Source organism: Ictalurus furcatus, chromosome 19 (assembly GCF_023375685.1).
Source record: "Ictalurus furcatus strain D&B chromosome 19, Billie_1.0, whole genome shotgun sequence".
Taxonomy (NCBI): domain Eukaryota; kingdom Metazoa; phylum Chordata; class Actinopteri; order Siluriformes; family Ictaluridae; genus Ictalurus; species Ictalurus furcatus.
Genome location: NC_071273.1, coordinates 18622183 through 18647642, shown reverse-complemented (window position 1 = coordinate 18647642; position 25460 = coordinate 18622183). Strand labels below are relative to the sequence as shown.

Below are 25460 nucleotides of genomic sequence, written 5' to 3'. Positions count from 1 at the left end.
GGCATGCCTATCTTCATTTCCTCACATTTATATTTACACATTAAGGAACATTAACTTTGCTGGTCTCTAGAGTGATTGCAATGAGATTATAGTGAGTTAAACATGGCATAAATTATTATATCCCATCTAGTAGCTATTTTAGAATATGAAGGTTATTTCTAAATGTGGTGGAATCCCTTATAGCCTGATGCCGTGATGTGGCTGATGTTTGTTCGATGCCACATAGCCAGTGGTCTTCCAGTGCACCTATATCAACAATGTAGGTGTCAATTTGACCGTTTTATTTTTTAATAGTTTTTAAATTTGTTTTAAACTGCCATTAAAACAAATCGATCTAAACGCACAATTCAAATATTCTCAAATTAGGAACCAGTACGAAATTATATATATATATATATATATATATATATATATATATATATATATATATATATATATATATATATGATAATGTATGAGGATAATGTATGCGGATTGCTTTTGTCATGGTGGAGCCAGTATTTATACTCCAAACAGTATTTTTTTTTTTGTTATATATTGTTTTATTTTATTTTAGGAAGAGTTTGTCTGTATTTAGGAGAAAACCGAAAGGTATTTAACTTTTCTGAAGTGCTGAAGAGTTCATCAAACCAGAAGGTTTTTTTTTTGTTTGTTTTTTTTAATTGGCTCACATCCTGAAAGTTACGTAATTTGCTATTTGTGAAATTATTATGTATTTAATATGTATTCAATGTTGTTTAATAAATAAATCAAACCCAGTTTGGAACCTAGTTTCTTTTGTACTCTCAGGTCGTTGATTTGTTTTGTTTTTGTAATAAAATGAAATTATTATTCACCTAGGTTTATCAGAATGTATAGAGATTTACTTATCAGGAAAGGTGACGTGGAAATATGCCTACTGTTTGTTTATTTATTTATTTATTTATTTATTTATTTTATTATTATTTTTTTTATATAAAATAAATGATCGTTTATTAACTTATTATTCATGTACGCCATTTCAACACCGTTTTAAATAAGTATTTCAGAATATAATAGCATATTACTGACTGAATTATTATATGGAAATGGGAATTTTTTTTTTTTAAATGTTTGAATTAGGCTGTTATGAGAAAACATTCCCTGAAGCTTATGAATGAAATAGTTTTAAACATTCATTTCACTAAAACATTGAATTTCATTCTCTTTTTCTTCTTACTTGTCCATATTTATTAGCAATAATAATAATAAAAATAATAATAGCCTTATAAGAATAATAAATTTTCTGCGCCATGCTTGACGGACTTATTTATTTCTTTTATTTTACTTATTGTTATTTATTTTTTAAGTAAAAGACACTTAAGTTGATTAGCTAATCGGCGCGTTTTCTCTTTTTTGAGGCGCAATAATAAAAGGTGCTTCACTCTCACTGCGTACTTTGACAAGTGGGTTTAACCCCCTGCCGTCCAATCAGCGCGCAGAATCCGACCGTCTTATGCATATTCATATACATTTTGTCCAATCAGGAAGCGGCAGCGCGCGGCAGAGGGGGGAAAAAAGAAAAAGTTCAAAGCGCTGTGAGGCACCGTAGCGTGTGTATATCTCTGCACGCGCCTGCCAGAGGACACAGGATCTGGCAGTAGTTGGATTGAATGGATGATTGTGACATAAAAAAAAAAAACCCGCCAGAAGAAGAAGCAATCTCCCAGAGATAAAGGATTAGTGATGTGATATCTGATGGAGTTGATGTGACGGCTAGGAGTTGCTCCATGGAGCTGCAGGCGTCCTGTTAAATGAGGCGGTCATGGAGAAGACCAGCAGCTGGGGATTACATTTATTCGAGCTTTTCTTTCTCGTGCTGCTCTCGGGTTACCCGTTATGCTGTCAGGGAAGCTGGATGTAAGTACTCTAGCATCTTTATTTTCTATCTTCTTTGTAGAAGAGCCTACTCTCAGCAAGAGTGCATGCTTGGTTGTTATGTTTTTTTAATCACTAGTTGTTGTTGTTGTTGTTTTGTTTTGTTTTTTTGCACAGGTGGCTGGGCATCACGTCTGTGGGAGTAGTGGAGAAGATGGGCTGTGCTAATCTGCCTCTGTCCAGCAAGCAGAAGGACGTGTGTAAGAGGAAACCCTACCTGCTGCCCAGCATTAAAGATGGAGCACATCTGGGCATCTCAGAGTGCCAGTCCCAGTTCAGACATGAGCGCTGGAACTGCAGCACCAGCAAACAGCCTTCTGTGTTCGGCTACGAGCTCACCAGTGGTGAGGACATCCACACAACACACCCTTTACTGCTTTAGTTCATCATCTCTGAAGGAAAAAAAACAGTGGAGGTCATATGTTTACATACGCCTTAAGACGGATCATAAAAATTGCATTTTTTATTATGTTTTTTATTTAGTCCTGCTCTGAATAAACTATTTCACATAACAGATGTTTACATATAATCCACAAGACACAATAATAACTGAATTTACACAAATGAACCGGTCCAAAAGTTTACACACGCTTGATTATTAACACTGTGTGTCGTTACCTGGATGATCAAACGACTGTGTTTATGTTTTGTGATCATTTGATCCAGCATCTTCTGCATATTTGACCCCTTTCCAACAGCGACTATATGATGTTGAGATCCATCTTTTCCCATGATTCACAGGACACAAAATAATTACACCCCGTGGCTCTTAATGTATCATGTTGGCTTCTTGAGCATCAGTGAATGTTTGCACCTTTTGTAATAGTCGTGTACGAGTCCCTCAGTTGTCCTCAGTGTGAAAAGATGGATCTCAACATCATATAGTCACTGTTGGAAACGGGTCAAATATGCAGAAGATGCTGGAAAAGTAAAGAATGTGTAGGACCTGGAGGATTTTTTCTGAAGAACAGTGGGCAGTTTAAACAAGGGACTCATGATCAACAATCACAAAACATAAACACAATCGTTTGATCATCCAGGTAACAACACACAGTGTTAATAATCAAGCGTATGTAAACTTTTGAACTGGTTCATTTGTGTAAATTCAGTTATTATTGTGTCTTGTGGACTACATGTAAACATCTGTTATGTGAAATAGTTTATTCAGGGCAGAACTAAATAAAAAAAAAACAATGCAATTTTTATGATCCCTCTTATTTAAAAAAAAATTATTAACATTTTGCAGATTCTGCAAGATGTAAACTTATGATCTCAACTATACGCCTCTTGGATATGAACAGGCTTCACAATCACTACACTCTCAGAAATAAAGGTGTTGTTTTTTTCCTTGTACTTATAATATTGATCATTTACCTGAGAAGGCGCATGTGGTGTGGTTTATGTTTAGGGTAACGGTACATCACTGGTCCTTATGGCTTTCCAATAAAATTACTGTCAGAGGTGCACTCTATTCATGGTACCAAACCAGCAGGAAGCAAAAGTACAATCTAGTACCTTTTCTGAAAGCACTTTATAAACCTCAGATGAATTTTGTGACTGTCTAATGGATTCATATCATATCATATCATATCATATCATATCATATCATATCATATCATATCATATCATATATCATATCACATCACATCACATCACATCACATCACATCACATCACATCACATCATATCATATATCATATCACATCATATCATATATCATATCATATCATCAAAAGGAAATTAGTTTAAAAAATATTATATTTCAAAATATCTTTTGATATTATTATAAATATTTTTATTTAGGCATGTCAAATCTAGGCTCCTTCATAGGTAATAATAATAATAATAATAATAATAATAATAATAATAATAATTGTTGTTGTTGTTGTTGTGCACCATGGGATAGGCTCCAGGTCTCCCCGTGACCCTGAAGGAAGGATAAGTGGTATAGAAGATGGATGGATGGATGGATGGTTGGATAATTGTTTTGCTGTTGTTGTTGTTAAAACAGTTTTTGACTATGCAGTAACAACCTATTTGCAGTGATTTAACTTCCTCAGTGTGAAAGCATCCTCCAGTCTAAATGTCTAAATGTCAAACTGACCACTCAGGTTTAATCCAAGCACTTCTCAGACCTTCTAAGATTGCATCCTAAATTAGGTCTATTAAAGGTACATTAGGTAAGATTATTATTATTATTATTATTATTAATTTTTTTTTTCTTTCAAGTTTAGGTCTCTAACGGTTAGGTGGGTTATACATTTGAATGATTCCTGCCCACGTTCATGAAGCTCCACCCCAAGGATCTATAGTGGTCCATAGAGTGTCTATCAAATGACTGACAAGGGGCAGATGCATACACCAACAAGCATTCTGGACCCAAAGTCTGTTTCCAAAAGGGTTTTCTCAGCAACTTTTATTAAAGTCATGCTTAATCCATTGTGTATTTTTTAAATCATGTTCTACATATTTTCCAGATTATTTGTACAAGTAAGGAATCTTCTATTTAAAGATTTTAACCTTTAAAGATTATATCACAATAACACACCAGAGGTTGGCGTAGTTAGGCTTGAGGTGGTGTACTCCTTTGAAAAAGTAGTACAGTATTTGGTGCCATAGTCTAGTCCCTAGTCTTTCAGTTTACTTGATGAATGTGTACCTCACACTTAACAAGTAAACGGCACTAATTTCTATTTTTGTTTCTTTCAAAAAGAGGCATGCCACTCATCTCTCTGTTTTCCATATGTAACTGTAAATGGATAAAAAGTATGATGCATAATACATTTAAAAAGGTAATTGGAAATTTGCTGTTGTGTAACCTGGTCTAAAACTTTGGGACATCCTGTTTCTACCCTGTTGTTGATTGTTTCCATATAACAGCAGTCCTTGTTATGTTTCATTCCTTCCTTTACAGGTTCCTTAAAGGAAAATGTCTGATTTCTGAAGCAGAACCTGAGACACTTTTCTTTTTTGCTTTTTTTTTTTTTTTTTTTTTTTTAAGCAAAATGATAAATGGACATCAGAGGAATTACCTTTGCTTTAATCCTGGATTATTTATAGGTTGGTAGGTCAATGCATCTGTTCTCTCAATAGAGACTCAAAATGTTCTAATGTTGCCGCAAAAACAATATTCATACATTTCTGTACTTTTCTAGAGGAAGGTGTATTCTTCTCACTGCAAAACTATTTCAATCTCAGTAGCTGTGAGCAAGAAATGGATTATTATTTATTTATTTTTTTATTTATGTTTTTTTTAGTGTGCCTGGGATTTGAAGTGTGGTACTGTATATAAATAGGACTGAGTCTGTAGGAGTGAGAGATTTGAATAATTCATCTTACTCAAACATTTGAATATTCATGTTTAAAAAAAAGTTAAGGTCTACTACAAGGTATGCGATTGTTTTTGGTATCCACATCATATTATTTCCTTTTAACAAATGTCTTAAAGTGGACTACTTTTTACTTTTGTAGAACTGAGTGCACATGATTGTTGTAAAAAAATACACAGAATGGTATGAAGAAGAGATTGTAGTAGATTCTGTAGATTCATGTAATCTATCAGTCAATCCATACAGAATTGCACGGAGATTTTGTTTGATTTTGCTGAGGCTTTAAAAAAAAAATGTGTGATGCAACTTGTGGAGTTTTTTGTGGGTTTTTTTTTTTTGCAGAAAACTGCTTGAATTGGTGAAATTGCAATCGTACAAAATAGTTTTGCACGGTCTTTCACCGTGATGTTTGTTGGTAAATGAGATCTTTTAGCTGTACTTGTGTGTCGTGTGTCGTGATGTGTGTGTCGTGATGATGTCACATGACACATTTTGGCCCAAATCTGTGATAATTCTGAAAAATTGCAAGCTCCTCCAAATATTGTGGAATTTGCTTGATTTTTGCATTCATTTCTGTGATCGCAAAATCGCAGAATCGTGGAGGGACTGATCAGTGACAGTCATGTCAGATGAGTACACAGAGGGAAACTGGTTTAATCTCCAGTCTAACAAGGTGGATTAGTGTTTCCTTTTGTAAAGTCCTGTTTATTCTTTCTTACACAGATTAAGGTTTGTAATGGGTTTGTTCAGCTTTATTTGACCAATTTCCCCCTGGTAACGTTTGAAAACCCAACCTCCTTCTGAAGCTGTCACGGATGATTTGATACATTTTTATTTAGCAACATCTATACGGTTTCTACATTAGGAAGTCAGGCTCTCGGACATCCCTGAACATCCTTTAATAAAAATCAGTGCTAGTAAATGTGTTGAAAGTGGGTCCATGACGTAGAAATGCATCGAAAATGTGTACAAGTTTATAAAGTAGCCTGATGTGATTCCTCTCAATCCTCTCATCTTATTGCTTTCAGGAACCAAAGAGACAGCTTTCATCTATGCTATCATGGCGGCAGGGCTGGTCCATTCAGTCACCCGGTCCTGCAGTACGGGGAACATGACCGAGTGCTCGTGTGACACCACGCTAACAGGCAGCGGCTCGCAAACCGAGGGATGGCACTGGGGCGGCTGCTCGGATGACATCGCCTATGGGACGTGGTTCAGTCGCCGTTTTATTGACCATGCAACAAAGAACGCTTCTGTACACGCAGACGAGGCCCTGCTCGTTATGAACCAGCATAACAGCGAGGCAGGGAGACAGGTGAGAGACAGACAGATAGTGACCGCTGAACTTTTGGGTGAACTAGAGAAAATATTTAAATATATAAGAAGGCATATTTACGTTAATAATTAATTCATTAGATTGAGTGGTATTGGGTATGTCCATGCTAGGCTTTTCACTAATATGAGTAAATATGTACGACCTTATGACACTGTAGCAAATAACTTTCTTGCCCTAATTGACATACACTCAACAGATAACAATTATGGCAGCATGTTTTTGAATATTTAGGGATATTTCTGGGTGGTCTGGGAATGGTTCTAAGGTGGAGCAAACTAATTTGCAGGAATTTTATTTTTCGATTATTTTTGGTATTCATTAAATTCAAGTAGTTTTCCACAAGAAAAGCACAAAAAAAGTTGCATCACAAATTTGGAAAAGAAAGCTGCAGCAAAATCATTTTTGGCTGCAACGATCACAAAAAAATCTCTGCAAAATCCTGTTGGGATTGTTAAATGTTCTCTGTCAGCTGGGAAATTGCATAGTTTCAAAAAAACTTTGTTTCTATGTAGTCTTAACTTTTCACTGTGTCAAACCCTAGTCAGTCATTTCTAAGCATTTCCCACAGCCCTAATTAACCCTTTGTTGGTCGTCCCTGGGAAAGTATGGATAAGATCCAGAAATGTTGTGGAACATCCATACAGGTCTCTTGGACATGAGCTAATACTGATAAAGAAACCATTTTAAGAGAGCAGGATAACAACAATCATAAATACAGATTACTTGAAGTGCAGCAATTTGTCAGCCGTTTTATGTCCATGCTTCTGCATCTGTCCTTGATCAAAATGCAAATTTGCCATTTGGCAATGTTAGAAGGCAGATTTTGCTGAAAATAGTTTTGGTTTGTAACGACAAAGCATCACACAGATAGCACTGTGCGTAGAATACAAAGAATCAGCCAAACAATCCACCAACATTTCAAAAGAAAAATATCTGCGTTCTACTTACTTTTTTCAGACATACTTTACTACATTTCTCTATAATAATAATACATTTGTAAAGTCTTAGGCAACTTTTCCCAGCTATTTAGCAACTCCTTGAAACTCCTTAGATTTTAGTTTAACAGATGTGACCATGAGAATGAGACCCTAATACCCATCACTGTGATCTACACACACTTTGTATTCATTTGTTTTCATCTAGGTGGGTTATCAGTAGAGATGCACCGATACTAAATTTCTCAGCCGATACGATAACCGATTATTCAGAGTGATATCGGCCGATACCGATATCGATAGTTCTGCCTTTTATGCCTTCTTTTAAATAAATAATAATTCATTCCACAATTCTGAAATAAATTCAAATAAAAACTTTATTCTCTCCATTTCAACAAGTTGTTTCACAGTAACTGGTCTCATAAACAGAAAACACATGACTCTAATTAACATTAACACATGAACTCAATTCTGAAGATTATTAACTTATTGAATGTTATTAATTTGTATTAACATTGACTGAAGTCTAAAAAAACCTCCTGTTAGTCTCACATTCACTCATTACAAACAAAAGCATTTCTACTTCATCATTGAACATCAAACTGGTAATATATAATATACACTTTTTTATATATGTATATTACTATTAACTGGATATGAAATATACTACTCTACAAATATATTTATATACATATAGCTTATAAACTGCAGTTTTGTCATCATTCCACTCAAGATACATCATCTTTACACACAGCATGAATTCGATGTGTTGTCCCGCCCTCTTTTGATTGACAGGATATAATCGGCCCTGATTATCAGATGTTTTTAAACTATCACGTGAAAAATTGCCTTTATCGGGGGATACTGATTATCGGCCAATACGTCGGTGCATCTCTGGTTATCAGTTATTAAGCTAACTAACAGACATAGTAATAGGAATAGGAATAAAACTGCTTTTAGTTAGCCTTAACTAATGTTTTTTCCGCATTCCTTGGTTTCACCAAGTAGGAGTTTATACTTTATATTTGCATTTGAGTGAAGAATTTGAAGCTGTAATTTAACTTTTATGAGAGTAATTGGGAACTTTTACTTGAACATCATTGTCAACTCCCCATATTAATTCACAAATATATATCTTTCCTGCTCTCCTGTGCCTGCTGGAGTTATAGCTCAGAAAAAGAAAGCGTGTAAATTCTTCTAGTGATTGACATTTATTTTATTTGTTTGAAGCACAGGATGTCTGTTCACTACAGTGTATTGTGCAAGATTTGGCTTGAAGTCCTTTCTCTTAGTGCATGTGTTTTTACTGCTGTGTACAATATATCCATGACCTGAATAAATTCATACCGGATGCGTCACATCAAGCTTGAGCTCAGATGCCTCGCTTCCCCGTTTTACTCGTCTTCTCATTCGTTTTTTAACCTTTGTGTGTGAGTAAAGTGTAAACTCCATAGAAATCCATTGAAATCACAAAACCACACTTTATAAGCTGTGCTTTAAAAAAAAACAAATCATAATCTACAAAGATGTAATGGCTGTGCAACCTGAGATTGCATAACTACATGTTTGTAAACTATGATTTTATAGCAACATGGGAAAACATCTGTCTTATGTGAATTCAGGTTAACTCTGACATCAGTCATGTCCTCTTTGTTTTCATGTAGGCTGTAGCCAAGACATTGTGGAAGGACTGCCGCTGTCATGGCGTCTCAGGCTCCTGTGCTGTAAAGACATGTTGGAAGACCATGGCATCCTTTGAGCGTGTAGGGAACTACCTAAAGGAGCGTTATGAGAATAGCGTACAGGTGCTAGACCGCACCAAGCGCAAGTTCCGTCGCAAAGAAAAGGAACAGCGGCACATGCCCATTGGCCGGGAGGAGCTCATCTTCCTCAACAAGTCACCCAATTATTGCGTGGAGGACCGGCGGTTGGGCGTGGCCGGGACTCGGGGGCGCCGCTGTAACCGCACATCTGCCGGGCCGGACGGCTGCAACTTGCTGTGCTGTGGCCGTGGATACAACACACATGTGGTGCGTCATGTGGAACGCTGCGAGTGCAAGTTCATCTGGTGCTGCTACGTGCGCTGCCGACGCTGCGAGACCATGAATGACATTCACACGTGCAAATAGAGGGACGAGCCAAGGACAGGGAGATATGAGGAGACATAGAAAGAGAGATGACATGGGTTTCACTTCCTTCCCTGTACCTCTTTTCATTTCATGTCTCAGAAGCTTTGTTCAGTGACACCTTCACTTGCTTGAGTAGCTGGATGGATTCTCAGGAAGCTCATGAAGTATTAAATGAGTACTGAGTGTTACTATGAGAACTGATGACTGAAGCAGCTTTATGACAAAGGGATAATCTCATCCTCTTCTAATGAACGGTTTTCCTTATAAGACTTGGCCACAAATACAAAAAAAGATCATGGACAACATAGCCAAGCCAACCAAGAATCCAAAGAAAAACTCTGGCATCCCATGTGGATTGGATTCTAAAGTGGGATCAAGTCTGACCAGATTATGGTCAATTATGCTTGTTAATATTCACCTAGATATTAATTCATCCTTGAGTTATACTCTTCAGCTTAAATTCTTCAACTTCTCCTTAAAGAACACTCTTAAAGGTTTTATGTAAAACACTGCAACAGAGTGCTTAACTATCAGAGAAGCTAAAGAATGTGTGTTTTTCAAAGAAAGGTACTTTGAAAAATACAGCAACATCATGCTTATGATAACTTATGTGTTTTGAGTAGTTTGCAATGCTTATATGATGTAAATAGTCTGCTACATGATACTGCTTTTCCAAAGACATACACTATTAGTACTTCTTTGGTAACCCTTAAAGGTTCTATGGAGAGGGTTTCCCTTTCATAAAAGGTTCAGAGTAGAATCCCTTTAGAAAAGTAGATCTATTAATAATCCAAAGAACTATTTAAGAACCTGAAGTCCTTCTGGGAAACGCTTTAAAAGTTCTGTGTAAGCCCTCTAACAGTGGGTTTCCCTAGTAGATCCGTCTTTAGAAAGCTAGATCCATTAAACATCCAAACAACCACTTCAGAACCATTTTTCAAGGCAAGTTCAATCTTCAGAAACAAACAAAAAAAGATTCACATTCATCATTTTACAGGGTTCTGGCTTGTCTTTCTTGGAAAACCCCTAAGCATTCTGTGTAGAACTGTTTAACAGGGGAGATATAACCATGAATCATCCAGACTTATAGGGTTCTTCAGTCTTGTTCTTCTGGGTGACAAGAAGAGCCATTAAGTTTCTAAACAATCATCACTGGTACAATCTTAGGAGTTAAATCTAACCTGAAGGATTCTTTGGTCTTGTGTTTATGGGGAAACTCTTGAAGGTTATGTATAGAAACCTCTAACACTGGATTTCCTTTTCATCAATGGTTCTAAGCAGAACTGCTTTAGGAAGCTAGAACCATTTTCCATCCAAACAACCACTGCAGAACCATGTTTTCTTTCTAGGCATGTACAATCTGAGGAAAAAATATGCTCAATATGTTACCAAATAAGATTCTACAGTCTTGTGCTTCTGGGGAAAGCCTTAAAAGTTCTATCTAAAACCATCTAACGGGGGGTCTCGCTTTCACAAAAGTTTCCAAGTAGAAGTGCCTTAGAGTGATAGAACCATTAACCATCCAAACAGCCACCACAGAACCATTGTTTTTTTCTAACCTAGTACAATTATAGAAAAAAAAGAGGTAAATCTATCACTGCATAGGGTTCTTTGGTCTTGTCCTTCTGGGCGAAACCTTCAAGGTTCTATATCTAAAAACCTCTAATGGTGGGTCTCGCTTTCAAAAAAGTTCCAAGTAGATGTGCCGTAGAGAGATAGAATTAACAATTAACCATCCAAACAATCAGAGCAGAACAATGTTATGAAAAAAGTATTAATTGTACCACCACGTTAGTTTTTCAGTCTTGTATTTCTGAGAGAACGTTTTTTTAAACTGGTTCCCTTTCAGAAAAAGTTCCAAGTCAATCACCTTTAGAGATCTTAAACTGTTAATGATCCAAATAACATGTGAATAAACCTTTTTCTAAAAGTATAGTATTTAGCATGTGAAGCTGGATGTAGAACTGAAGTTCTTGTACATATTATATGATGTCTTTAGACTCCAGGATCATTTGTATAAGGACATGTAAAATCTTTCTGATGATGTCTGTTTCTTTTGCCCCACTCCTTAGAAAGGGTTGTGTTTGTCCCTCTGAAAGAACACTTAAAGGTTTTTTGTAGTATCCTACCTTTCAGAAACGTTCGCAACATCTAACCATCCAAAGAATGCTTGAGGAACCCTTTTTTTAAATAAAGAGTGCACTTACTGTCTGTGCTCAAAGCCTTTTCCACATGTTCGCTTCCTCAAAAAGACGTCCTAATTTGTTAGAAGTCACAAACATGTGCCAAATACCACGGGTTTTTTTCTTTTAATAACGGCCCTAAAAAGCTAACGTAAGTGACACTTTAACGTAAGTGACACTTTGTTAGAGCTTCCTCAAGGCTCTTACTGAACACACCGGCAGCTGCTTATTATCTTACACATTTGAATGCACTTGTGAGGGAATTTTGTCTGTGTCTGGTTTGTCGTAACTGCTTCAGCCATTTTCTGTCAGGGAGCCTGAAATCTCTGTGGCGCTCACGGATAAATGAGAAACTCAATCTCTGTGTGCAAACACTTTTCCACCTGCAATCCAATAAATCATTTCATTTGGTCGTGAGCTTGAAGTTGTTGTTGTTGTTTTTTAAAATCACTTGTTTTCTAGAGTTTTCATCCATGGCAGAAAAATGTATGAAATGTATCTGAAGCTAAATCTCAGCCAGTCGCAGCCTGTTGATTTTTCAGCTAATAATAAAGCCTTTGATTGCCTCAAGAATTCGTCTATTCCTTGTATCCCCAAGTTTAAATTTAAGGCCAGGCTCAATATGAGTAACTGAGCCAGGGAGCAAACAGAAAAAGAGGGCCTGAATGTAACACACCCTGGAGACACACAATTCAGATAAATGAGTCCATGCTGCAGTATCCGTCAACAGAACTAGCCAATTACCCAAATGCTTGCCAAGTATTCTTTTCTCTCATGCCTTCACACTCATCCTTATCCTCACAGATTTGGGTTTATTATCCAGTTAAAGGAAAGGTATGCAGTTGTGCTTATTTCTAATGAAATGGAACCCTTTGCTAAATGTACTATGTAGCCACAAAAGGTTTCCTGGCTCCACAACATTCCAAAACATTGCATTGGTTTTTTTTTTTTAGTTCTTGGAGAAGATGAAATATAATCCAACAATTACCAACATAATGGGATCCTTTTCTCTTCCTAATGTAATAATTTACCAGCTTAGCTTCAGCCCAAGTAGATTCAAGTAACGGTATGTCCATGCACAAATTCTCTTTCATTCAAAGTATGCAAATTAGTATAAACCAGTGATGTGGAAGTGTAGTGTGCGCCAGTGTGATACGCATTGCATTAATTACTGGGTGGACTACACATATACAACATTTGTGGTTAATTTGCTCCATGTTGGTTTGTGGAGCTCTCATGTTGTGGCCCATAGCTCTCGTGTTGTAGGCTTCTCAGTGGTCTGTGGTGAAATGTCAACTGGTGGGTTGTGGTCCAGATGGGAAAGTATTTCAGTGGATTTTTTAAAATATACTTGTTTAGTGACTCCAGTTTTCTAAACATGAACCAGGTTGGCTTCTGTACCAGAGCCATTGTTGTAGGCAATCTGTTGTAAATTATTTCGCTGAAGGCGGCTCATCAGACCAGAGACAAGCTACAGGGTTAGAAACATTAGCTCAGTAAGGGGAGAGTTTTCATATTATTTTCTCTCTGGCCTGACTAGCAAACTCACGACATAGCTTGCTTAAAAAGCAGGTCGACGACAAAAACTGAATATTTAAAGATGATTGGACAGGTGAGTATGCATTTCTGCTCATTGTGTCAACTTAAAAACATGTCCTTGCTAATGGTATTAATGTGACAAGTCACGATAAGCCAAATATAACAAGTTTGAATTGTCTTTTTTATAGCCATATGCTAATCACTAATGCTTAAGCATTTAAAGGTAACTTTTCGTGCTAGTTGCTTTTACAGACCTGTGTAAGCAAGGAATTTTGTGCAACTGGAATGATAGGTGATCTAAGCATTGAGTTACATGTCCAAGCCAAGAGTAATGCTCATTTCTGGGCTCCATTTCCTTGCACTCTGCATGGGGTTTTACCAGAAGTCTGTGGGGGCTCACAGTAGAGTCTAGAAGTGCTGCTGAAGGCCTGACAGGGTTTGGAGTCTTGGGCCTACTCTGCCAGTGCTTCTCTGATAGTATTAAATGGTAAATGGTCTGCACTTATATAGCGCTTTTATCCAAAGTGCTTTACACTGTGTCTCATTCACCCATTCACACACACACTCACACACCAATGGTAGCAGAGCTGCCATGCAAGGCGCTAACTTGCCATCGGGACCAACTTGGGGTTCAGTGTCTTGCCCAAGGACACTATGTGGAGTCATGTGGGCCAGGAATCGAACCGCCAACCCTATGATTAGTGGACAACCCGCTCTACCACCTGATCCACAGCCACCCCATCAATTAATATTTATTGATCCGCCTGTTTTAACCCACTCTCAGTTACACCTTAAAGAATATCATAAGGTAAACCAAAAAGCAGGTGATAAGGTAAACCAAAAAGCACTTTATGTATATATATTTTTCTCTCTTATTTACAATAGGACAATACTGTTTAAATAGTACTTAGAAAACTAATTAACATGCTCCATTGGCATAATTCCAGCAGATACCATTTTTACTTATCCTTCCTTATCATAAGTGTTAGCATTTTTGTGTTATGTATTCCTTTAACCCAGTATAACGTTCTTTGGCTCCATCTACTGGACTTGCATATATTGCTAGTGAAGGGTTGCCATGTCAGCTGTTTTCCCACAGATATAGGTTACTTGCTTTGGATTGATTTTTTTTGTGACCCTAGGTTGGGTGTTTGCTGTTGTGAGTATATGAGATAAATTCTAGTATTAATGCAAAAAAATAAATGCACAGTTTACATAGTTACACTACCAAGGCTCATTTGTAGTTGTACTATTTTATATTATTTCACAATGATAATGAAGACATTAACACTAGAAAATAATATTTGGAATTATGTCACTCACCCAGGACCGTGTTAAGCAAAGCAACACAACTGTATTTGTAATTTGTCTTTTTGATGAAGCTTTGCACACTCTTGACATCTCCTCACCCAGGAGGCTTTTCTTAGCAGCATGTGTTGAGCGATTTTTCTAAGTTCTAAGTAAAAACTTATATTGTAAATTAAATAATGTAATTTCAAGCACAAGCTACTTGTTTTAGGTAAACAATTTAACATATTTATGCTATATTTATTTATTTAATAAACTTTAATTAACAATTTTATTATATTATTATACAGTATATTCTATGTTTCAGTTACAATATAAGTTGCAATGATACTCATGATTTTGGAGTACCAATTGATTTAGATTTTTGGAATTAGATGTTGATTTTATTTACCATTGGATGAGTTTTAGGGGTAATTTGAAAGGATGGTGCAGGAAATTGAAGCGTTTTTGTTTCAGTTATCTGGCAACCTTGTAACTAGGTGGTGATCGAATTAGCATTTTCACCCAGTTGTCTATCATTTAACTATGGTGTCTTCTTCAACATTGTGTCTCAGTCGGTCAATGCAGGATCAGGCTGAATGGTGTTGGGACTCAGCCGTTTGGAGCCAGTCTCCACTATGTCCGCCTCTCTGGCACTGCATGACGTGTGAAGTGAAGGGTTATAGAAGCCACATGATATGATCTCCAAGGCCATGTCTCGGAACTGGATGGAAAGATTGTAGATGATCTATAATGGGTTACCTAGCACCACATAAAGCATGTAAAACAAAAAAGCTATCAAACATAATTAGCTCATTTATAATCTCTATTTTGAGTCAAACACACCAGTTATTAGCTTTTAGATTTACTTCTCTCTGTCTCACATACCTGTTGTTTGGCCAGGAAGAAGATGATGGGGTTGTATGCTGAGCTGGTCTTAGCCAAGTGGGCAGGCATGGAGGCAAGGAGTGGAGGTATGGAGATATCCGGCACAAGGATCACAAGCATCGATACAATAGCGTAGGGAAGCCAACAGAGGAAGAAGGAACCAATCATGGCAGCCACCATGCACATAGCATGCCTGTCCTCTTTTTGCCGTGACCTGCCTCCCTGACTCTCCACACTCAGGTTCAGCTATACACAGGTACACATGTGGAGAAAAATCTCTAGAAAAACCATTCAGAATCCAGTTATTTATTTCTATCCTTACCCTTCTAATGGAGATCAGTATGTTGTAGTAGCAGTAGATGATCAGCCACGTGGGCAGAAGGAAGCAGAAGGACCAGTACAAGATCAGAAAGCTGTAGCTGACCAAGGTGCGCTCCTCCCAGGCCAGAGAGCATGAGGTCTGGACTCCTTCAGGGCCATAGGAGCCCCAGCCTAGCAGGGGTGCTGTGGCCCAGAACAGACAGTAGAACCAGACTAGAAGCAGACCCTTAGCATTCCGTCGCAGTGTTATCTTGAAGGCACCCATGGGCTTGCATATTATGTGGTAGCGCTCATAAGCCATCAGAGTTAGTGTACACAGGGAGACTAGGCCTAAGGGAATTAGAAGGAAAGAGAATTACTGGAGAATTACTGTGTGGAGTTTAGCATGTTTTTTGTATATCTGCATGGATTTCCTCCAGGTTCTCCAGTTTCAGAAAACATGCAGATAGGTGCGTTAGGTATGCTAAATTTCCCCTGTGTGTGCATGGTGCCCTGTGATGGACTGGCTTCCAGTCCAGTACATTCCTGCTTTGCACCCAGTGTTTCCAGGATAGGCTCCGTATCCACTGTAACACATATGCCCTACTAGGTCCACTCAAATGTTACTTACACCCTAGTAGATCCAAGCCTACAAAATGATATACTACAATTAAGAAGCTGTCGGTATTTGGTCAGCTGGTACATTATTATCTTGCTAAATATACTCTAAGTGCAGCCACTCACCAAAGTAATTGACGGCGAATCCCTGGAAGACACAGAGTTCTCTCCCCATGAAGAACTGTCCATAGTAGTTGGTCACAATGCTAACAGCTGATCCACTGAGGGTCATGAGCAAGTCGGAGACGGCCAGACCCAGAATGAGGATGTTTGTGGATAGGAAAAGCTGTCGGTTCCGTAACATAACCGCAATAACCAGAGAGTTACAGAAGACAGAGAGAAGAGTGACAATCAGCATCCAAAATGACAGAAGCCCATATCCTAATGGAGACAGTAGAGTAGAAACAGTAGAAACAGTAGAAACATCTACTGGTGTTTCTTGTGTGACTTCCTCTGCTCTTCGTTCCATGCTTGTAGGACCAGTGTTCCCTGATTGCTCTTTGAGATGAAATTCAAATACATGAAAAATGGACTTGTTTACAGAAGAATGATCAGAGAACCAATCAAAGATGAGTCTTAATCTAATCCCATGATTAACCAAGACCCAAATCCAGATTACAGATTATGTCAAATTAGATATTGGTACTTTCATGAAGCATGAAGAACCATTTGTCAGATGGTTTTTTAATAAGATCAAGCATGATTATTTATAATGCCAACTGGATAATGTAATTACACTTATTCCACTGCTTTTGAGACAAATACAATTACAGTGTTCTTTCTCATTTCTGGTTGGTGTTCATTAATTAAGGATCACTGCAGCTACAAGAGACATGAAAAATAATGGGGTAAAGTAGATCAGAAATCATATGCAATGTAACCAGAGGTTTCTGAAATTGAGAAGCTTCCAAAACACACTAGCTGGTCCACATTACTTCAGAAATTAACACCTTAAATTTGTCTTATTATTCGGGCAGTTACAAAAGTAAGGAATGTCTGGGCTACCAATTGGTCTGAGCGTTTAAGGGGTTAAAGAATGAAAAATGTCATCTTTAACTCTGTGAAGGGTAGAACAATCACTTTGGAGGTGATTTTTGTTTATATATATATATTGCTGAGTTCAATATTTTAAAAAGTTGTTAGCGGTTAGTGTTTAAGCATAATTACAATGGAGTTTTAGTCATAGTGAGTCTTTTTTTTTTTTTTTTTTAGTGATTTATCAACTCAGCTCAGGAAAATGTTTATATTCCCAACAGTTTTCTGTTATTTCTGTCATTTTCACTCACTGCTCATATAAAAGACATGCTACCTAGCTAAACTGTAAGCCTTGTCCATTAGCTAGCATACGCTCAGCATCCATGTGGTCCATTCATTTAACAGTAGCAATCTTTAAACTTTGATAACTTTAACAATGTGTGTATGTACGTTTCATTCGTAGCAACTGTAACATTAGTCGAGGAAAAATACTGATATCTGCAAGTACCTCTTATTTTGCTAGATGCAGACGTGCTTAGATGTTTTTATGGATTACACCTGTAGATGTATGAGCAGGATCGTGAACCAGCACAAGATCAAATAACATGCCTTCACCCCCATATCATTGCACACTTACTCTACTTTATTCATTCAGCTATTTAAAATAATAACAAGGATGTCATCAAGTTCTTTTGCTGACTCTTTTGTGTCCTTTATGAGATGTGATATCAGGAAACCACAAAGACTTTTGTGCCTTTTGTGAGGCAAGGATAACAATGAAGGGCTCAAAGGCCAAGCTTGTCATCTTTCACATTCTAAAGGAAACAGGACACAGTCAAGGCATTGGAGACAGTGGAGTTTAATGAACAGTGAGCCCAGGAAAAGGCTTTCCATAACCAGACAATAAATAAACGCTTGTGTAGATTGTTTGTTGCAAATTTGCTTTCCAACCAGTGTGTTTTTTTAAGTTGTAAAAGATCCATCCATCCATCCATCCATCCATCTTCTATACCGCTTATCCTTTTCAGGGTCACGGGGAACCTGGAGCCTATCCCAGGAAGCATCGGGCACAAGGCGGGGTACACCCTGGACAGGGTGCCAATCCAAGTTGTAAAAGATGTCAAAGATATTTATTTTGGCCTTATGCTTTAACATTTTGGCCTTGTGCTTTAACAGTGTTTGAAGGTCTATAGCGATGATTTCAGCCCACTAAGGCAGTCTGCTCTATATGACAGTTGTCAGAAACTAATATCAGCCATAGAACAGCACTATTACAGATGTGCATTCATGACATGCTTACACAGCCTAAACGCCGCATCTCATACAAACGTCTGGAGCAGGGAAAGTTCTGACACAGCAGAATGTACAGGAAGTGTATGTGAAGCAAAACTTCAGCCTGTTACCCTGCTTATTTATGACTGAGGACATCCTGTAATTATGCTGGCTGTAGGTGGAATTTTTTCATGTAGTCATATAGTGGAGGATGAGAAACTGCCAGGGCCAGAAGTCACACCATGGTGGATTTTTTTCTCATTGGTTTCCACGGTGTTTCTGAGCATATGAGGTAGGGTTCATCATTAAAATAAAAAGAACTTCTGGTTTAGGCCACTTTGGGTTTAATGTCATTGCATTACACCCCAAACGTAGAACCAACCTCATTTCCATAAAGATAGCTTTGGACCTCAATTCATATGTTCACATCACATGTTCATATCACAGTTATGCTATGATAGCTTTAGGACTGCAATTACCACAAACAGTTTTGCCCACAAGTCTCCATCAATGAACAATGGACAAGTTCAACAAAACAGACTTCATGTAAACACTGTAATGAATTTTCCTGGTCACACAATTGCACTTTTTGAACATGTAGTATGAGCACATTTATAGAAGGGATTTACTTATCTATAATCACACTATCTGGTGTCACCCAGATGAGGACGGGTTCTGGTTCCTCTCAAGATTTCTTCCTCATATAGTCTCAGGGAGTTTTTCCTTGCCACCATTTTCTCTGGCTTGCTCATTAGGGATAAATTCATACATTTCAAATCTATATCCTGAATTTATAGATTTCTGTGAAGCTGCTTTGGGACAATGTCCACTATTAAAAGCGCTATACAAATAAAACTGAATTGAATTGAATTTCCTGCAGTCTAATTTTTAAATGCATGTACCATGGTTGATTATTATATATACCCACATTATTAATAAGTCTTGTTCCACTTAAAACTCCCAGGACCTGTCCCCCTTAAAACTCCCCTCACTTTTATAATGACATTCCTTTTCTTATTAGTTTTACTGAAGTTACTGAATAATCCAAAGAAGTTACTAATTAATATGAATTAGATAATGATAATGTCAGGACTTCTTTTGCACCAGACTTTGTCTTCTACCTATAGTGCTTTAAAGAGCTTAGGCTCTTTCCTGGGTGCTGATGGTGTATGTGTGTGTGTGTGTGTGTGTGTGTGTGTGTGTGTGTGCTGAAGGAAAGGTCTGGAAGGAAGGTGCTGGTCCCTGGGTTCTGGACAGTTATGGCACAGGAAAGAGAGGGGGAAAGGAAGGGAAGTTAAAAAGGCAGAGGGCCATCCCAAGCAGTCACAGTCTGGAGAGGATCCTCAGAAAGAGGACATGCGAGTAAAAGATAAAGTCATGGAGTTCTCTGTCTGTGGAAGTGGAATGTTCCTCCTGCTGATCCTTGTAGGAACAGAGATACAGTCTACTGCTGTACAGGTGAGACCCACGCACACACATTCAGTAAGGTTCCTGCTCTCCAGATGAATGACATATTAGATCACAACGGGTTATTTAGATCCTTTGAATACTGCATATTTTATGAACTAGCATTACAAATATTGTAAATGGGAAGAAGAAAAAGAAGGAGAAGAAGAAGAAGAAGGAGAAGAAGCTGAGCATTCTGACATGTTTGATGCGTCTTTGGGAATCTTTGTGTGCTCAATGAGTTAATCAGATATAGTTTTTCCTGTTTATGTGTAATTTTCTCGAGACAGAAATCACACTGTTCTTAAATAAACTAAACACACTTTGATCTTTTTTTTGTTTTTGGCTCTCAGTGAAGGCACTGAGTGATTTCACAACTCGTAAGCCCAGCCTATAAGGTGTTTAGCACAAATAAAATGTTAAAATGCTAGTAGCAAAGGCTACTCACCCTCAGTTGAATGAAACACGTATAATGTGGACCAGGGTCGTGTGAATATGAGAGCTAACAGTCTGCTGGTGATGTGCTGATCCACTGGCTAGTTTTTTTCTCCCTCATTAACACAAAACACATATTTAACTCCTTATAGCTTCAGCTTATTTACTTTCTTATCTCTCAGCATATTATTCAGTAACCACAGTAAAACTAATGGGACACATAAATTCACTGGTCGCTTTAATAGGAACACATGTACTCCTGCTCATACATGCAATTATCCAATCAGCCAATCATGTGGCAGAAGATTGGAAAAACATTGCTTGGATTTTTTCACCAATATTCACCTATCCAGTTCTGGTGATTCTGTGCCCACTGTAGCCTCAGATCCCTGTTCTTGGTTGACAGGAGTGGAACTCATGTGGTCTTCTGCTGTTGTAGGTCATCTAACTATCTCTCTCTCTCTCTCTCTCTCTCTCTCTCTATCTATCTATCTATATATATATATATATATATATATATATATATATATATATATATATATATATAAACAGTCTGTTCTTGTTAAGCTGGAAAAGATTGGTTCTGTACCTGACTGCTTATTCAACCTCACTAATCAGCTTTAACAATAAGTAGCAGGTGGTGGTCCTGATATATAATGAATTAAAGTATCACCGTGGATTCATAAAGGTTATTAAAAGGAATTACATGGCTTCAACCTCTACTCCAAAACTGACCCTATCTGAAACCAGAGGTTGAATTGGGATTTATCAAATGGGGAAGCTACTAATTTGGGAACAGTGCTGTTCGACTGGCATATTATTATATGAAGAAAGAAAAAAAACAATACTGATATGATGTGAATGTAATTAACCTTCTCCCAAGTTTTCAAAATGTAGCAATGATTTCCTTTCTTTATATATAAAGTAGTGTGAATTATATTGCATCATTATTACCATCTACAGAGCCACTACGGTGGTTATTTTTTAATAAGGTGTGGCCACAAATAAATACATTGAGGCCAATTGTTAAGATTTTCTGACCATGAATTATTATGTTGTGGCCACAAGATACCAAAGTCATGGCCATGAACTGTATAACTTAATATGTTGTGAAATGTAATATGCAAAATGTGGTATCTAGTTAATTATTAATGTGACGTGAGCTAACAGTACTGTATATCCATGTCACTGTGCCAGAGAGTCCAGTACGCAGTATATCATTCCAAGATACTGGTTCCTGTTCATTCTTTAAAAAAAAAAAACCCACCATGTCATCTCAGGGGCTTTGTAATTATCACTATTATGTCATGCTATCATTAAATTGTATTAGCTGAGTTCGCATTTCTCTTGCTGTTCACTTTAACCAAAAGAGTGAGAATGCCATTTGCTCTTTATTGCTTCCTTGGTGAAATATTTGTGCTTTTTCAAGTTCGTCCGATGTCTTTGTAAATATGTCCACCAGTAACAGAACGTCTTGCAAAAAATGTCCTAACCATCACTATTTATGCTTTTAATAGCTGCTTTTAATTACAGTAGGCTTTGTTTTCTGCATGTGTTTGTTTAGAAGAACCGCTGTGACAGGACCATGGAAGTGATGACAAAGTCAGCGTGCCATTTGTGCTACATAAGTAAATTAATGAACTGTCCAGAAGGCTATAGCAAGAAGACGTCCGGCAAGGGGCAGCAGGACTGCAGGTGTGTGTGTGTGTGTGTGTGTGTGTGTGTGTGTGTGTGTATTTTAATACCTTTTGGTCCATATTTTTAGATATGGGTCCCCACAAGGACAATGATTTTTTTATTTACTACAAAAACTTTTTTATTTATTTTATCCAAAAAGCTTTTCATTTAAAAAGAAAAGAAAAGAAAAGAAAAAACTCCTAAAAGAGCCACAAGGTTTCCTACTGCACACTGAGGTTCATGTTAGTGTTGGTGTCGGAAAAGCATTAATTAGCTGCATTAATAATTAATAATTATGCAAATGGAAGGTCCTCACAAGGATTGTAAGAAAGACCATCGTTTAAATATGTTTAATTTTGTTCACAGTATTTAAGATGTAGAACTTGTATTAGTATTGTCACTTGCAAGGCTTTAAGGTTCTTCCTTTTCTCTTATACTTCAAGGTATTTACAAACCTCGTCCACGTATGTTCTCTCATTCCCTGGCTGCTCACACAAATGTTTCAAAGATGTGGTGGAAGAACAATGCTGCTCAGGGTACTGGGGCTACGACTGTCTCGGTACGTTTCACTTTTTTTATCATCCTAAATTTGTGTGATGACTAATTCATCCATCATGTTGTTATTACTATAATATCCACTAATAATATCTACTACAATGCACTTTTTTGTTTTCCGCTCATAGGAATCTGTTTGCATTCTTTTTTTTCTTTAAAAAAAAAAGAAAGCATTTTCCTCTGTCTTGTTATCTGTGCTGATTGGATGGCATTTCCTTCTTTTTCTCCACTTTGGACAGTGGAGGACACTGAGGGAATATTTTGACAGGAAGTGCAGGATAGCTAACAGAGTCGATGGCACACACACGAAAAAGGAAGAGCCAATTCCCTTTGAGCTTGAGGAAAGAAGATAGTGTGTCGAATGTACGAAAATAGTTATATTTAGCATTTCAGGAACTGTGTGTGTGTGTGTGTGTGTGAGAGAGAGAGAGAGAGACAGAGAGAGAGAGAGAGACAGAGAGAGAGAGAGACAGAGAGAGAGACAGAGAGAGAGAGAGACAGAGCGAGAGAGAGAGACAGAGAGAGAGAGAGAGAGAGAGAGAGAGAGAGAGAGAGAGAGAGAGAGAGAGAGAGAACAGCTGAAAATAAAGGCACTGCCTCACTCACATTATAGAAGAGAAGAAAGTGTGTTAATGGTTTTTGGTGTATATTTACCTCTGGTGCTGTCCATGCAACACGTGCTTTGTATGGCTCTCTGAAAGCAGGAGACTTACTGGTACCGGAAAAATCACACACACAAACACACTTCCTGTCCCAGCAGGCACTCAGATGCAGTGTCCTCGCTGATGGGGAAAAAGTGCTGACAATCTTAATGTAACACTCTCATTTCCAACACTTCCTGTCAGTAGAGTAAGTCCGTGGTCATGCTACTTTTTCTCTCGTATCAGCTTCTCATAAGTCACAGTGGGTTAAATGTTATAATGCTCACGTGTCCTGACGATTACAGGAGCCTTCCAGGAATGATATCAAATGTACAGAGTGATTCTTTAAAGTTGCTTAGCCAAAGTATCCATGACAGAAAAAAAAAATCACATGCATGTCACACGTGATTGTATGCCTTTATGTGAGAATGTGGAAAATTAAAGCTGCATGACATACATGTGGAAATACATTAATCGTGGGGAAAAAAGTAAGATAACAAATAATTGTTTGGGCTCATTTGTTTCAGGCTCATTTGATTGAGGATTCTTTCATTCAGATTTCCGTGATTCAGGATTTTTTTTATTCAGTTTTCTTTATGATCCTTTGATTAAGGATTCTTTGGTTCAGTTATCTATGATTCATGATTATTTAATTCAGGATTCTTTAATTCAGAATTCTTTGATTCAGGCTTCTTTTATTCAGGTGTCTTTTATTCAGAATTCTTTGGATCAGGATTATTTAATTCAGGATTCTTTGATTCAGGATTATCTACTTCATACTTCTTTGATTCAGATTTCTCTGATTCAGACTTCTTTGATTCAGGTTTATTTATTCAGGATTCTTTGATTCAGACTTCTTTGATTCAGGATTATTTAATTCAGGATTCTTTGTATCAGGATTATTTACTTCAGGATTATTTAATTCAGGATTTTTTATTCAGGATTCTCTGATTCAGGATTCTTTGATTCAGGCTTCTTTGATTCAGGTTTCTTTGATTCAGAATTCTTTGGTTCCGGATTCTTTGATTCAGGATTCTCAGATTTGGGTTTTTTTCTTAAGCTCTCTAGATTTAATAAGCACTTTTGTAGAGTGTAGCTCAACAACATTTAGCATTCATAGCTACTATAATGTAAGTGATAACAGGAACTAAGCTGGTTTGTGGACATTCCATGACATTAAATGTAACTATACAGGTGAAAAGTATGATGCATCATTCTTTAATAAAAAAAATGGTTAGTTGAGAGAGAGAGAGAGAGAGAGAGAGAGAGACAGGAAGGCTGTGATTTACACCAAAACACAGTGGTGCAGAGAGATAACTGCTGAGAGAAAGAATAGAGGGAAGTGTAGGAAAAGAGGAGGTCAGTGCAGAGAGTCTCCTTCACACACACACACACACACACACACACACACACATGCACACACACAGGTGTTTGTGCTGACAGGAGTAAAACATTGCCTCTTGAACAATTTTGGGTCGTCTAACTGGGATTAAAGCTACTTTTGGAAATTATTTGCTCAGAAATCTGAAAATAATTGTGATTGTGTTTTATAGTGTATATAGCAGTACACCATATATACTGGTGCAGTCTGTAGTATATAATATACAGTATATGTATATACATGTATTGCATTTATGCTAAACACTGTTTTTATTGTCTCTGAATGAATATTTCTACTTTTTAGAGTGTCCAGGGTCAGCAGCTACTCCATGCAATAATAACGGGGTTTGCTCTGATGGCATTGGGGGCTCCGGGAATTGCACTTGTAAAGTAAGTACCTCTCTCTTTTTTTTCCTGTAAACACACACACTGTTTCTGAGTTCAGCTGACTAATCCATAGCATATGCGTATGTCATGTTCTGCAGGTAGGATTTGAGGGAACAGCGTGTGAGAAATGTGAAGAGAACCGGTATGGACCCACATGCAGCAATGGTAACATAAAGCCACCCGTCTTTCTATGATATTTCAGGAGTGCTAGCTATTCTTGAAGCTTAACTACTGCGTGTGTGTGTGTTTCAT

The 25460-nt window shown here is 37.5% G+C and overlaps 3 protein-coding genes across 4 annotated transcripts in view; 2 read left to right on the top strand and 1 right to left on the bottom strand.

Annotated features, from left to right (window-relative positions):
- wnt16 (wingless-type MMTV integration site family, member 16) overlaps positions 1–11491 on the top strand; it is an 11907-nt gene extending 416 nt beyond the window's left edge. The window contains exons 1-4 of the mRNA XM_053649948.1: positions 1–1878; positions 2014–2240; positions 6254–6540; positions 9161–11491. The exon at positions 1–1878 is cut by the window's left edge and continues 416 nt beyond it. Of these exons, the coding sequence (XP_053505923.1) occupies positions 1784–1878; positions 2014–2240; positions 6254–6540; positions 9161–9625 (1074 nt within the window). The 5' untranslated portion in view covers positions 1–1783 and the 3' untranslated portion in view covers positions 9626–11491. The remainder of the gene's footprint in view (positions 1879–2013; positions 2241–6253; positions 6541–9160) is intronic.
- A 3714-nt stretch (positions 11492–15205) lies between these two features.
- Positions 15206–16909, bottom strand: LOC128623138 (parapinopsin-like). Its single transcript, XM_053650025.1, has 4 exons — positions 16567–16909; positions 15845–16173; positions 15523–15768; positions 15206–15358 (listed from the first exon to the last, which is right to left on the bottom strand). The coding sequence occupies exons 1-4, from the start codon at positions 16907–16909 to the stop codon at positions 15206–15208; spliced, it is 1071 nt and encodes a 356-aa protein (XP_053506000.1).
- Positions 16910–19769: 2860 nt separating this feature from the next.
- Positions 19770–25460, top strand: part of stab2 (stabilin 2) — a 48667-nt gene continuing 42976 nt past the window's right edge. For both annotated transcript variants that reach the window (XR_008388549.1, XM_053650222.1), the window contains exons 1-5: positions 19770–20145; positions 22133–22263; positions 22689–22804; positions 25126–25211; positions 25307–25373. Coding sequence is in view for 1 of the 2 variants with exons in the window: in XM_053650222.1 (XP_053506197.1) it covers positions 20044–20145; positions 22133–22263; positions 22689–22804; positions 25126–25211; positions 25307–25373 (502 nt within the window). In the remaining variant the exon portion in view is untranslated. The remainder of the gene's footprint in view (positions 20146–22132; positions 22264–22688; positions 22805–25125; positions 25212–25306; positions 25374–25460) is intronic.

Coding starts and splice junctions, on each gene's coding strand:
- LOC128623138 (XM_053650025.1), bottom strand. CDS start 16,909: ATGGAACGAAGAGCAGAGGAAGTCACACAAGAAACACCAGTAGATGTT. Junction 16,174..16,566: donor ATTCGCCGTCAATTACTTTG/GTGAGTGGCTGC, acceptor TAATTCCCTTAG/GCCTAGTCTCCCTGTGTACA. Junction 15,769..15,844: donor TACTGATCTCCATTAGAAGG/GTAAGGATAGAA, acceptor ACCTGTGTATAG/CTGAACCTGAGTGTGGAGAG.